The sequence below is a fragment of the Aptenodytes forsteri genome, unplaced genomic scaffold (assembly GCF_000699145.1).
Source record: "Aptenodytes forsteri isolate BGI_AS27 unplaced genomic scaffold, ASM69914v1 Scaffold118, whole genome shotgun sequence".
Taxonomy (NCBI): Eukaryota; Metazoa; Chordata; class Aves; order Sphenisciformes; family Spheniscidae; genus Aptenodytes; species Aptenodytes forsteri.
The window spans coordinates 539810-552566 of record NW_008795859.1 but is presented as its reverse complement, the minus strand read 5'-3'; the positions used below and the strand labels follow the sequence as shown (position 1 = coordinate 552566).

The 12757-nt window shown below is 51.6% G+C and overlaps 1 protein-coding gene across 1 annotated transcript in view; it reads right to left on the bottom strand.

The window, feature by feature from the left end:
* Positions 1-6784: 6784 nt before the first annotated feature.
* Positions 6785-12757, bottom strand: part of SSH1 (slingshot protein phosphatase 1) — a 34314-nt gene continuing 28341 nt past the window's right edge. Inside the window, exons 12-15 of the mRNA XM_009283850.2 lie at positions 11214-11360; positions 10316-10516; positions 8729-9359; positions 6785-8260 (exon numbers count right to left, since the gene is read on the bottom strand). Of these exons, the coding sequence (XP_009282125.2) occupies positions 6983-8260; positions 8729-9359; positions 10316-10516; positions 11214-11360 (2257 nt within the window). The 3' untranslated portion in view covers positions 6785-6982. The remainder of the gene's footprint in view (positions 8261-8728; positions 9360-10315; positions 10517-11213; positions 11361-12757) is intronic.

The window sequence follows — 12757 nt, the reverse complement described above, 5'->3', positions numbered from 1 at the left end:
CTCTTTACAGGCCAGTGTGGCTGCCCAGCCACGACCCAGTATAAATAGTCACAGAGGCATCATCCTGGGGCTGCAGGCAGCTGGAGACCCACTGCCGGAGCAGCAGCTTCTCCTCTTTGCTGCAGCAGGCTGCTGGTGTTGAAGTGCAGCTGTGGCCCTTTGCGTCCTTCCTGTGGCTTCTCTGTGTGCATCGCTTTGTTCACTACAAACAGCCTCGCTCACCTGCCAAACCTTATCTTTTCCCCCAATAACATCATTACAATATCTGCTCACCACCCCTGTGGTCACCCAACCCAACGTGAAACTGGGAAATGCTGGTGGGGAACCATCCTCCTCCCATCAAGGGCAAAGAACGGAGTCAGAGGGTCCTCGAGGAGATCTGTTCCTTTCTGATTACTGCTCGGTACCGCTTGCGGGCTCCTCCACCGGGCAGGTGAGGCGAAGGGCCCAGCCAGACCTCGCGTCTTCCCACCGCCCCAGGTCCCAACCAGGAGGGCACCCAGTGCCAGGCTGCCCCCGCCATGATCTGCCCACGGAGGCTTCATGCTCAGGCATCTCCTTTCGCCAGCGAGGCTATAAATAAACCCTCTGACAGTCGCCAGAGAGAACTTGTGTTGCTCCAGATGTTGCCTGGCTTTGCCATAGCAACATCACAACAGGATTCGGCATTCGGCCATAACAAGAACCGCTCCGTAAAGAAACAACTTTCAATCATAAAAAACCAGACACACAAACTCACCGGCAGGCACAGGGCACCCCCCGGCCCTAATGTGCAACTCTTGAGATGCAAACCTGCAAACGGCTACGGTGGGGAGATCTCCATCTTTGGGAAGCCAAGATGAGCAGGGAGCGTCGTCTTGTGAATCAGCCAAGGGAAGTGTGAATTAAATGAGCTAGCAGCAAACATCTGACCCCAAAATGGCGTTGGCTAAGGGACAGACTCTGTCCCAAGGACCTCAAAAGCATGCTACAGCGAGAAAGCTGTTGCCTCCCCAAACCGGAGCTCTGGCGTGCAGGAGCCTCTGGGGCTCCCAGCTCAGCACAAGCTTTCCAGCTCTGCTGTGGCTCAGCGCTGGAGAGAGTTAACCCCAGCGTGTAAAAGCTGTACACACACAGGCACACTCGCTCCCACTGTTTTCCTTCGCGTGTCGTCATGTAAGCATGTCTGGGCAACTCTCGGAAGGCCTTGACACAAAGCCAAGCGCTCTGTGCTGGGGCGACTCAGCCTGGGGTCTCTGTCCTGGATCAGGGGAGTGTCAGATGCCGGTTCCAGCTCCTGATGCTGCAGGTCCCGCAGCGGGTACCCTGCCCACGCAGTGGCAGACCAGCTCAGCACTCTGCTCCTGCATCTGGGGGAAGAGTCACGTTTCCATCGGAGATGCTCTCAGGTGTAAGGAGAAGACCAAAACCCTCACAAACCCATCCCAGGGCTCTGTCCTCCATCACCTGCAGATTATTTTCCCAGCTGGTGAACTGCTGTCCATGCGCAAGTCCCTGCAAAGCTGCGAGTGCAGCCCAGAAATGTGCGGGTGACATGAAGTGGCATCAGCTAGCACGTGCCGCATACGGCTCCAGGGTGACACTCGGCTGCAAGGTGAAAGGAAGATGTTCCCCAGCCCCTTGCTCTTGTATTGCTGCACCCTTACCACACCGGAATCAAACCCAGCCTCTGCTAAGGCTGCGGTAGGACTTAAGTCAATTCACCCCAATGAGTTTGTGGCCTGAGCTCCGCGGACGTGAGGAGCTGGCAAATTAGCATCATGAAGTTGGTGGCAAGTGCCGGTTCCTGCCCAGGTCCGGCTGGCTGGGCCCGGCAAGAGGGTTGCAGCTCCTTGGGGCAGCCGGGCTGAGTGCCGGGGCAGGGAGGGCAGGCAGTAAATCACGCTTTGCTGCGCTCAACTGATGGGTGACAGACAGCTGCCAACTCCAAGCCAAATCAACCCCAAAAAACCCTAAAAAGCAAATATTTCTAGTGGGGGTTAACGACTCTTTGAGGCAATTAGCAAGTGTGCCAAAGCCGGAGAGCATCCCCAGCCTGCGCTTTGCTACCCTGCCAAGGTAAACACTGACATGTTCCTCCCTGAAGCAGCTTTGGGAGCGAGAACAATCCCAGGCAGTAACAAGATTCCTCGCAGGCACACGAGACAGATGCTCGCTGTTTGCCTTTAAAGGCAAAATTTGGTGAATGCCCGGGAAGGGCTAGTCCCACCTCGGGTGGGATCGTGGAGCGGCAGCAGGATCCGCTCAGGGCAGAAAAGCCGCATCCCAGGATTTAGCTCCTCAGCTTTCACGCTGGGGATTTGCTCTTCGGAGGAGACTGTAGCACAGGCCTGTGGGAATTAAAAAGCCCATCTCGTAGCGGTAGCACCAAGCCCCTCTCCAAATAAGTACTTTTCCGTGCGCCGTGCAGGGACGGCTCAGCACGGCGCAGGCGTTGCTTTCACACGCACGACCGCTCCGCTGCCAACATCCGCTCGGTGCCGGGCAACGTGCACCAAAACGCGGGCAGCTTCTCCTTAAATCCGGCCTGGGGTCTCTGAAAAGAGGCTAGGCGGAGAATTAGATTTCAGTTCCACTCCTGCCTCTATTTCGTTCCCTTTTCCCCTTAAAAAACCTGCAAGCGAGCCCGTGCCGTGGCCCGGGTGTGCTTCTGCAGCGCTCACCATCCCGGCAGGGCAGCTGAAACACGTCCAGCGCTGCAAGGACACAACCGAGAGGGACAAAGGCGTCTCCCAATCTGGCCTTCAGGGGCAGCAGAAAACAGCCAGGACCCAAAAAAAAAGGGGAGCACAGCCAGGACAGACGGGAAGAGATAACACGGGGCAGGGGACCGCGGGAGCCAGGCAGCCGCTGCTGCTCCGATGATACGTGCCCGTCGCCTCCTTTTCTTTCTGCCCCCTCCTGCCCCTGCGGGGCCTGTTCCCCACGGCCGGGCTGATCCTTCCCCACCTCCAAAAATGCTGCAAAGCTCATTTGTAAAAGGAAAACAAAAAAGTTTATTTTTCTCACAAGAAGCACATAAAATATACAGTACATTTTTACAAACAAAAGTAAAAAAAAGTGCATTATGCATCCCCTACCGCGAACGTACAGTACAAAAGATACTGCATATTTAAATATAAAACCAGAATTAAGAAATACCATGAAATAAAAGGAACGTTGTTATCATGGAGTACAGCAATGCACTGGAACAGCTACACGTTACTCACCCACCCCTCCTCTCCGGGTCTGCGGTCACGGTCTAACCAGGTCGGGAGCCGGCTCCCCGGCAGAGAGCGGGCGATGCCTGCAAGGGCAAGGCGGGACACGACCGAGCCAACCACCACCTTCATGGAAAGGACAACCAGGAGGACGGCTATTGCTATCACACAGACCGACAAAGCCTGGACTGGAAATAAGGTGCCAGTTTTGTGCATTTCGGGTTTTCTGGCAGAACGGGACTGGGTTTGGATTCACACCCGGCAATCCGCTGAGCAAAGAGCGGCCGGCCGGCGACGGGACGTCTCCCTGGACACCTCCCCCCCGGTCCGCGTTTCCGCAGCAATGCATAGATAAATGGGGGCACTGGGAGCTGCAGCCAGCATGGCGGCGTCTCAACGCAGCCCTTTGGTTTTGCCATATACAGAGCAGAAGGGAAGTGGTTAGCAGCGCTGAGCTCAGTGGGGCCGGGAGGGCGATATGCAGAAGTGGTAACGGTCTGACTGCCACCGGAAACACCAAAAGCACCAAAAAAACCAAACAGCAAACAGCAGAGTTTAACAGCTCAGCATAAATACACAGTATTTGTAAACTATTATTAAGGCACTCAATTGTAAAAGAACAATTACAATACGTGGGAGAGGACAAACACATCTACCTTCTCATGCAACAAATCTAATGAAGTCTGCAAGCATCATAGGTTTGGCTACAAAAACCTTCAAAATGGCACACTAGTGCTTCTAGCGCACGTTGGCTTCAAGACCGACTCCCACGAAACCGTGCCTCTATCCCGACAGCATCGTGACGACGCAGCGACAGAGCCCCGAGCCCGATGAGTGAAGCGGTGGGGTTGGTCCAGCGAGAGCAGAGTCCAAGCGACAGGCAGGAGGAAGGCGGTCAGCGCCGAGCTACGCCCCGGGAAAGCAGTGGTTTGTACGCAGCAGAACTTGGCAGGCACTCAAGAAAACAGGAAGGAAATATATATGTTCGCTTGCATCAGTTAACGGAATTTTTCTGAATTTATTCAAATCCGACCCCCCCCCACTTCTTCCCTTGGCCGGGCAGCAATGGGAAGCGTCTGCAGCGCCGAGAAAGGTGCCGGTGTTAAATACAGCGGAGAAAAATAACCGTGCAAATGGCCTTTGCAAGCCGAGGCTGAGGATCAAACTGTGCTGGGATCAAGCCTGGGCGCAGTGCTGCGAGCGGCAGAGGTTCGCCGGGCAGGAGGCACAAAGGCCCTCCCAGGCGGCTGCTCCGAGCCCTGCAGGCATCAAACAGCCCCGGGGCCTCCTGTGTGCCCCCACTGTCTGCCCCCTTTCATAAATCAGAACCTGGGTGTACACAAGGATAGTGAAGATGACACAAACACAGGAAACTTATTGCAGATCTGGACTTGCACGTGCACCCATGGTATGCCGACATCGGGTAGAGGGTATTTCAGTCCTACTCTGAACATGACCCAGCGTTTTCTCAGCCCTAAAAAGCAAAAGCTCGTGCACATTTTCCAGGGTCCCCTCACGCAGCAGCTTTTGCTTCAGACCAGCTTTCATGGGTGAAACAGGAAGCGTGCCTTAAGCTAAAAATGCACATCAAGTTTAAGACTCTTTAAGGAGGGACATTTATTTACTGATTGCCAGTCCCTACAATTCCTCACACTGTTAATATAAAAATGTGGGGTCTTACGCTTAAGGAAAAAGAGGTAACCTCTGGGCATTTAAGACAGTAAAACATGTAGCTCCCTTTCTCAAGACAGTGGATGTTTGATTAATACAGACTCTCAGAACGATTGCTTGCAGCCCTGCTCTCTCCCCCCACCTCAAGGAGGGGATTTTTAAGAATGGCTTTCGATGGAGATCTTAAAACGTGGGAGAGCTCGCGCTCACAGTCTGGTTGCTAAAAGAGCAAATCCATCCGTTTGCCGTCACTGACCTCTGAGGTCTGTTTTGGCCCCCGAGGTCTGTTTTGCACCCCAAGCCTGCTTCAAAATATCGCCCCGAAGGCACAAGCAGCCAGCACGGTTTCAGATGGGACTCGGAGAGCACCAAGGTGTGGAGCATGTCCCCTACACGCTTCTCAAGCTCTTCCCTCCTGACTTGGCCAGCGCATCTCGCACAGAGCAGTTCTTGACCTGGCTGGCTGCCCAAAATATTCTAAGAAAATGTGCATTTCATATAGCATCAGTGAACTGCTGCGTTTCAAGCATCTCCCACAGCAGGGCAGCAAGAGGAGGAGCGCACGCTAACACTGGTCTGAGACCAGTCCCCGAGAGCCAGCCCCTGGTGTGGGAAGGACGCGCTTCCTCGGCTACGATTGCCGCAGAGCGTGCAGCACCATGGGTGCCTCGCTGAGGGAGAGCACGGGCAGCCCCCGGTTTCCTCCCTGCAGGTCGTGCCAGCTTTCCTCCGAAAGGATCTCACCCACACCTTCAATATCCCTCTCTCTTTGCAGTGAGCCCGTATTTCTGTTTGACTGCTCGCCCCGAAGGATGCACCCCCCCCGAGAGTAGGATTTACGCCTCTGTCACCCCTGGCAGGAGGCTGGTGAGGGCCTCCAAGAGCTGGGACACGTACACCCCGGCTCCCTGCTCTGGGGCCACCCAGCCTCCTGACACCCAGCATAAATAACCCCTTGGACTTCGCCAACAGTTCCCCAGGCTGCCGGCAAACCAAGGACGCAGGAACCGTTCTACCAAAGCCAACAGCAATAATCGGAAAAAGACACACGTTCACCTATTGCCTACTGGGATTTCAAATGCGTGGGACACCAGGAGAGCCGTCCCTCCTCGGCCATCTCACTGGCACGGTGTGCCACCAACAGCCCGATGAAGAAGGGTCCCCAACACAGGATCTACAACACCGACACAGCATTACACAAAGCTTCACTAGGGTCCACGGTCACTTACTGGCCAGGCTCGTCATTAGTACTGGGACATTACAAACCACGACGACAGCAAAAACACCCAAAGAACAAGACGCCTCTTCACGGGAGCGTAAGCCTGTGACAACGACACAGTCTGGGTGTCGCTCCGGCACCAACAGGAGACTATGACAATTCACCCAGTCACGCAGTGAAGACGGACTAACGCCAGCAGGTCACACAGTCAACACGAACACAGCTCGATACTCCTTCACTTCACAGCTAGGTCACTCGGTGCAGTAAAGCTTCTGTCTCCATACTCCTCCAGGCCTTTACGGTTAACATTAAGGGAATACCTTCAAATAACGCTAAGTGTTGTGGGAAAAGCCTTTTCAAAAAAAAAAACCAAAAACCAAACAATAAACCAAGACTAAAAGTCAGCGAGAACAGAGGTAGTGTTCATGTCACCATTTTAAGGATTTTTCCACAAGTGCCCTGTTTTAACTAGAGACTTGTGTTTGTTCTGTAAAAAAAAAAAGTCATGACTAATTATTTTGTTGAGTCTTTGAAAGAGTATTTCAGCATTTTATATATATAGATAGATAAACAGATACAAATATCTATCTATATATACACACACACACACAAAACCACAATTATTATACTTGGCAAACAGTACTAGAAACAGCATCCTGCAGGACAACAGGCAATTCACACACAAAGTCCTCTTCTAAGCCATGCAATACATTTTATTTTCCCTTGTGCCATTCTTCATGACCCATTATGGTTTTTTTCTCCCCACTTAGAGTACAAGGAGGGGAAGAAGAGGTGGCATCAGATGAACTACTGCAAGTCAGATGATAAAACTGCATCGGTGCAATGAATAAATGCCATAAAACCCGCAAAATCCACCCCCCGACACAAGGCATCAACTTTTGCCCATCCAAAGCGTGTTCTTCAAGTTTCCGACCGCTGGCTTCGCTGCCAGTTTGGAGGTGACGTCTGCACTCCTCAGCGTGGATTGTGGCTCACAGAGCACGGAAGACTCGCTTGAAACGGCCTCTTTCGAGTCCGTTATGGTTGACACATCCATGTCACTTGATAAGTCCTCAGAGGACAAGTTAAGACATCCTAGCTTGGCGAGAGAATTGGACCTTTTCAGAGGAGAAGACACAGTCAAGCCAGCCAGCCGCAGCCGGGTCTCAATTTCCTGAGTTCGTTGCTTCACCAGGCCGGGCTTGCCCCGCACGCTGTGGATACTGTCGCTGCTGGAGCTACGCGTCAGGTTGGAGCTCCGGGAGGAGGAGGGAGTGTAGCAGATGGTCTTCAGGAAGTCCTTGGTGAAACTGCTCGTGTGCTCCAACCGACACATGACAGGAGTGGAGGTTTTCTGAGAGATCCCCTCCAAGACGCGTTTCACCTCTAACTTCTCCACATCGTTTTCTGCATCTTCGGGTATCAGCAGTGGCGGTCCCAGAAGAGGTACGAGGCCGTGATGTGAAATCAAAGCCTCGCTTTCCTCCGCAATGCTGGAGTCGACTCTGCTCAGGGGGCTCTCTCTGAGCAGTGACGAGGCGTCCGAGGGCAGGCTTTTCAACCGCTCCAGCTCTTTGGTATGTTTCCTAACCAAGCCTGCTTTCTGCAGCTGAATAAGAGACTCCTGATGCTGCATCAAGTAACTGTTTGCACTTGGCTTTTCCAAGTCTTTGCTGAACAACGAGTACTTCAGATCCTTGGCAGGTTTGCTATCTTTTCTGGCTAGAGACTCTTCTTTTACCACTTCTGTGTTAAGGAGGCTCTTCTCACAATGCGAGTTTCTCCTGGGCAGCAGAGTTTTGACCGGGGTTTTTGGTGCATCTTTTCCTTTCTCCAAAATGCTGCAGTGTTGATCAAGTGATTTGCAAGTGCCAGCCTCCAAAGTACCAGCTCCTGCCGACAGAGGAAGCGGAGCCTCATTATTTTTAGTTCTGATTGCTTCCTCTGAGTGTGCCTTGCTGGGCAGGTGGTCCGCCAAGTTGGAATTGATGTGGGAGAGGAGGGCTGGTTGCGTGCAGATGGTGGTGCTGCGATGCACAGTGCCAGGGTTCAACTTTTCGCACTGCTCCCCAAAGGAGTCAGGAGACAAACTGGCCGAAGAATACATGCAGTCAGTGCAAGACTGATAGGAAGGCTTGACCTTACTGAGGATCCCAAATACGGCATCATGCTGCAAAAAAGAAAACAGGTACAGATAAATGTGCACAGAACAGGACATCAGCAATCAGCAGAGCGAGAGGCAAAGACCACAAGATACATTTACAGCCACGCAGATTTGAAACGAAGCCCACTTCCACTTCTCTTAAGGCCCTGCAGCAGGAACAAAAGCCACGTACTTTCTCAGCAGACAGTATCTTCAATGGAAGAATACCTACCGTTTCAAGCGATGGTCATGCAAGCAAGTTGCCCAAAGCAGTTTATAGGGCACTCACATGTGTGCGCTCTCTCTCTGGCATCTAAATCCATAGCTTGGGCAAGCAAAGCCATGTTCAGAAGCACTTCGAAAAGGAAGAAGCTCATCATGGAATGAAAGGCTTTATCCAAGTCAAATGAAACTGTGCTATGAAGATGAGAAGAGCAGTTTCACTTGCAGTAGAGTCAGCCATGCTAATCACCTACATTTAAACTCCATACGCACCTCAAAATCCTCTGGGCAACTCCTTTTGCTGTTGTTGTTATTCAAGTTCTCTCTATTAAGCCTGCTCTCCTCCTTGTGCATGGACAAACGCCGCTTCCACTTCTCCATCGGATTTTCTTCCCTGACACCGTCCTCCCCTGGGTCCCCAGGGCCCAGCACTATCCTTCCCTTCCGGGGGCTGAAGTCAAGTTTCTTCTTCACCTCCTTCTCGGTGAAACTGCTCAGCTCCACCAGCGGCTCCGCTGCCTCCAGGGCTTTCGCCGTCTCCAGCAGCCTCCCCTCTGAAGGTGCAGACGGAGGCTGTCCCACCAGCGAGGCAGTGCGCTCCGTGAGTGCATCCCGCTCCAGCTCCTCCACGTGGAAAAAGCCCTCCCTGTCACCAGGGATCTTGTTCTCCAGAAGCGTGTCCGAGAGGCGATGGAAGCAGTAGTTAAACCCCACAGACACTTCTGTGCCGGCGCGGTTGTCCAGGAACGCTGACTGCGAAGGCGTGTCCAGGTCAGCCAGGCGGTTTTCTAGGTCGATGTCTAAGCTCTCGAGTAAGAAGTCGCCCGACCCCGTGGTGCCGTCTGTGTTCTGGGGTAGGTTGCTCTCTGCCTGCTGCTTCCACAGCTTATTGTGGCGCTGCTTGCTGGGGGAAAGGACAAAGACACAAGTGACTACTCTTGAACGGTAGGATGCTCAGTTCCAGGAACGTCCCTCCCTCTCCACAACCCAGAACCGAAAGGCTGACTGCTGGGTCCAGCCCTGCAGTCCCACTTGGACAAAACCGTATCTAGCATCAGGATTTTGTCCCTCCCGCCTGCCCACTCCAGAGTCTCTTTGGCCCAGCAGACTCACAGCAGTGCCCTGCACCACACCCATGATGGGAACAGCCCTTGGGAGGAGTCCCTCAGGGCGGAGGGGCACAGGGCCCTTTGTCAGAGCAAAACACTCTGAACCAACATCTCTGCACATCTCACGGCACAGTTCCTGCTGAACCAGAGTGAAAAATTTTCCTCCTCTTCCCCCAGCAGAGCAGAGGCCAAGCAGAGCATGCAGAAACCCTTATTAGATACTACAGCACTTGCAATGACAAAGACTTGTGATTGGCATGGTCACCCAGAACTGCAAATGATTTGCCTCCAACACTGCCTGAGCTCAGTTCTGCCTCATAAAACAAGAACAATGTTTTGCTGAACAGTACCGGCTGCTGAGAAATACGAACATGCTTCCCAAACGCAGAGAAACCCTCACTGAATTAAACCAGAGCAGATCTCCCTAGAAGACCGCCAATTTCCATCCAGGGAGGCCTGGCATGGAAAAGGTTTAGAAAAACACAATTAGCCCAGGATTCTGCATCTGCCCTTCCAAAAAGGACCCTTCTGGATGGTGGTCTGGCCTTCAGACTGCAGCACCACGCACACTCTGCCAATGTCTTTGAGCACGACACGCGTGTGTGCAAGACATCAGCAGAAGAGCCTAGTGCCCGAACAGAACGCCACAGAAATCAACTAACATTTTGTGATACAAAACCACAAGAGGCTGCCTACAACTAGCTCCTTTTATTTCCTGCAAGTCACCTTTCCATTCATCCTGTTGCCTTACCTCGCATCTAAAATGCCTTCATATTCCAAAAGCTGTCTCATGAAGCCTGCATTTGGTCTTGCAATGCTGCGTTTTTGCTTCACGTAATTATAGGCCTTTTCCAGTGACCAGCCAAATTCCTTCATTGCATAAGCTATAACAGTAGATGCTGACCGGCTCACACCCATTTTGCAGTGCACCAGGCACTTGGAGTGATTCTTCCTGCGGAAGGACAAACAGGAAAACACGTCTCATCTTTCTGGTTATGGTATCTGTTGTTACCATTTTACATGGTGGAGGAATAGTACTTTGTCCCCCTGACCACCCTAACACCATGGCCCAGTAGGTGAGAAACGTTTTGGACTAAGCGGGCCATGAGAAGAATCTCTCTCCAGAAGTCAGGAGTTAGAGAAGGGCAGCTTCAATCGTGCTGCCATTTCAGAGACCACCATGAAGCCTCCCGCCTGCCTGCCCAAGTCTTTGGATACAGGGATAAGTAGGAACAACCTGAGTGTAAAAGCCCAGCAGAGTTTGACGGGCTCTGTCACCATCTCTTGTCTGCAGAGACAGCTGGGGCTAGTCCAACACGGACATGTGTTGGAGTATTTCCAGAACATCTTGAGAGAGGAAATGTCCTCGTTTCCTTTTGGAAGCAAAACAAAGTAATAATAATAAAAAATATCATAGGCTAGGAATAGGTTAATGCCAGTACAGGAAGAGACAAGGTATGGGGAAGTTCCAGGGACACAGAAAACTCCTGGCAAAAGCAGTAATGCAAAAGCCCTGTTGCCTCCTTCAGTGGTGGTGTGGGTCAAGGGAGGGTCCCAGCCCCACGCTGGATGAAACCCGCAGGGCACGGTGTCAGACCCCGCAGCTTGGATGTGCTCTCACACTAAGTCGCGTCTCCCAGCCCACTTACTTGGCCTTATTTATAAAGTGGTACGCCTCATTCCAGTGAGCCAGGAGGTCTGTTGTCTCCTCGTCATACACTCGAATATTGTGATATGCGAACAAACCGGGGAAAAAATTATCAATTTCCCTGGTCACATTCAAAATGTAGTCAATGCTGTGGAGAATGAAAAGAAAAATAAAGTTGAACTGCCATGCTCATGAAAGGGAACTGACACACATCGTGAAGTCCATGAAATCTAACACAACACGAACTGTAAGATTTTATCTACAGCCCTAATCCCGAACCCCTGGGACACCTGGTGACACAGGTCACGCACGTGACGCGCAGGGCCGGCCCATCCACCCATCTCTCACCACCGGCATATCCCATTCAAAGCGTCAAAAGACCTTGGGCACAGGAGGGAGAAGTTTATTTAATCCCGTCTGACGAGGCTTTGTAACCCAACCAGAAACTCCTCACTGTGTGCCACACACAGCTTCTGGGACGCTGAAAGAAAAGCGCATCGGCTGCAAGTGCTTCGTTTGGGCAAGAGCTGGGAAACAGACCCCAGGATTCACAATTTTCAACTGCAGGCTTTAGCTGCAAAACCATCCTTTTCTTTCTGACCAAAAATATGAAATGAGAGTCACATGGTATCCCTCAATTCCTGCCAAATATTACAGCAGGGATTACAATGTACCCGGGGAGAACGAATGCCCATATTGATTTATTACCTCCTATCATTCAGACAAATCAAGGACACAGGATATCTGTTTCAGAATTTGTCCAGCTTTGACTTTTAGACCCTGCATGTCAAGATGCCTTCCCCATAGATCAAACGTATTAACATGCTGGTTAATTTACTTGTTCAAAGATGTTCAGACATCTGTTCCCAAGGACTCCAAATTAAACATTTTTAGTCATGCTGTTGAGCAATATTTTTCAGTTTCTCACATCAGGGTTGGTGTATGCCTTGGGCAAGCAGCAAACATTTATATGCAAAATTCTCACTCGTCCAAAAAGCGTGAAAGTAAATCAAGCCAAGAAGTGGTGCGGTGATGAGAACGTGGTGAAAGACAGCCCTGCAGCTGCCTGTCTGGGCAGGTGAGATGGAGATTGCTCATCCACAGGAAGTTCTGCTCCATTTAGAGTTTTTTCCTAAGCTCAGCGCTGTAATATTTGCTCTTCTGTAGCCTGCAGGAATTCACACCTGACACAACAATATGTATGGCCATTTCATGCTTGGCTGCTACACATAGCAGGGGTTCGGAGATCTTGATGTACTTCACAAAGAGAAGTTTTGTTATTTCCACTCTACATGTGATTGATAGAAACGAAGTAGGAAAGATTTCTCGACCGAGGTCTTGACGGTAAGTTACCCACATAGCTGGGAATGGGCCCAAACTCATCGCTACAGCCTACAAACGTCATAGAATCATAGAATCATTGAGGTTGGAAAAGACCTCTAAGATCATCAAGTCCAACCGTCCACCCAACACCACCATGCCCACTAAACCATGTCCCTAAGTGCCTCATCTACTCGTCTTTTAAATACCTCCAGGGATGGGGAC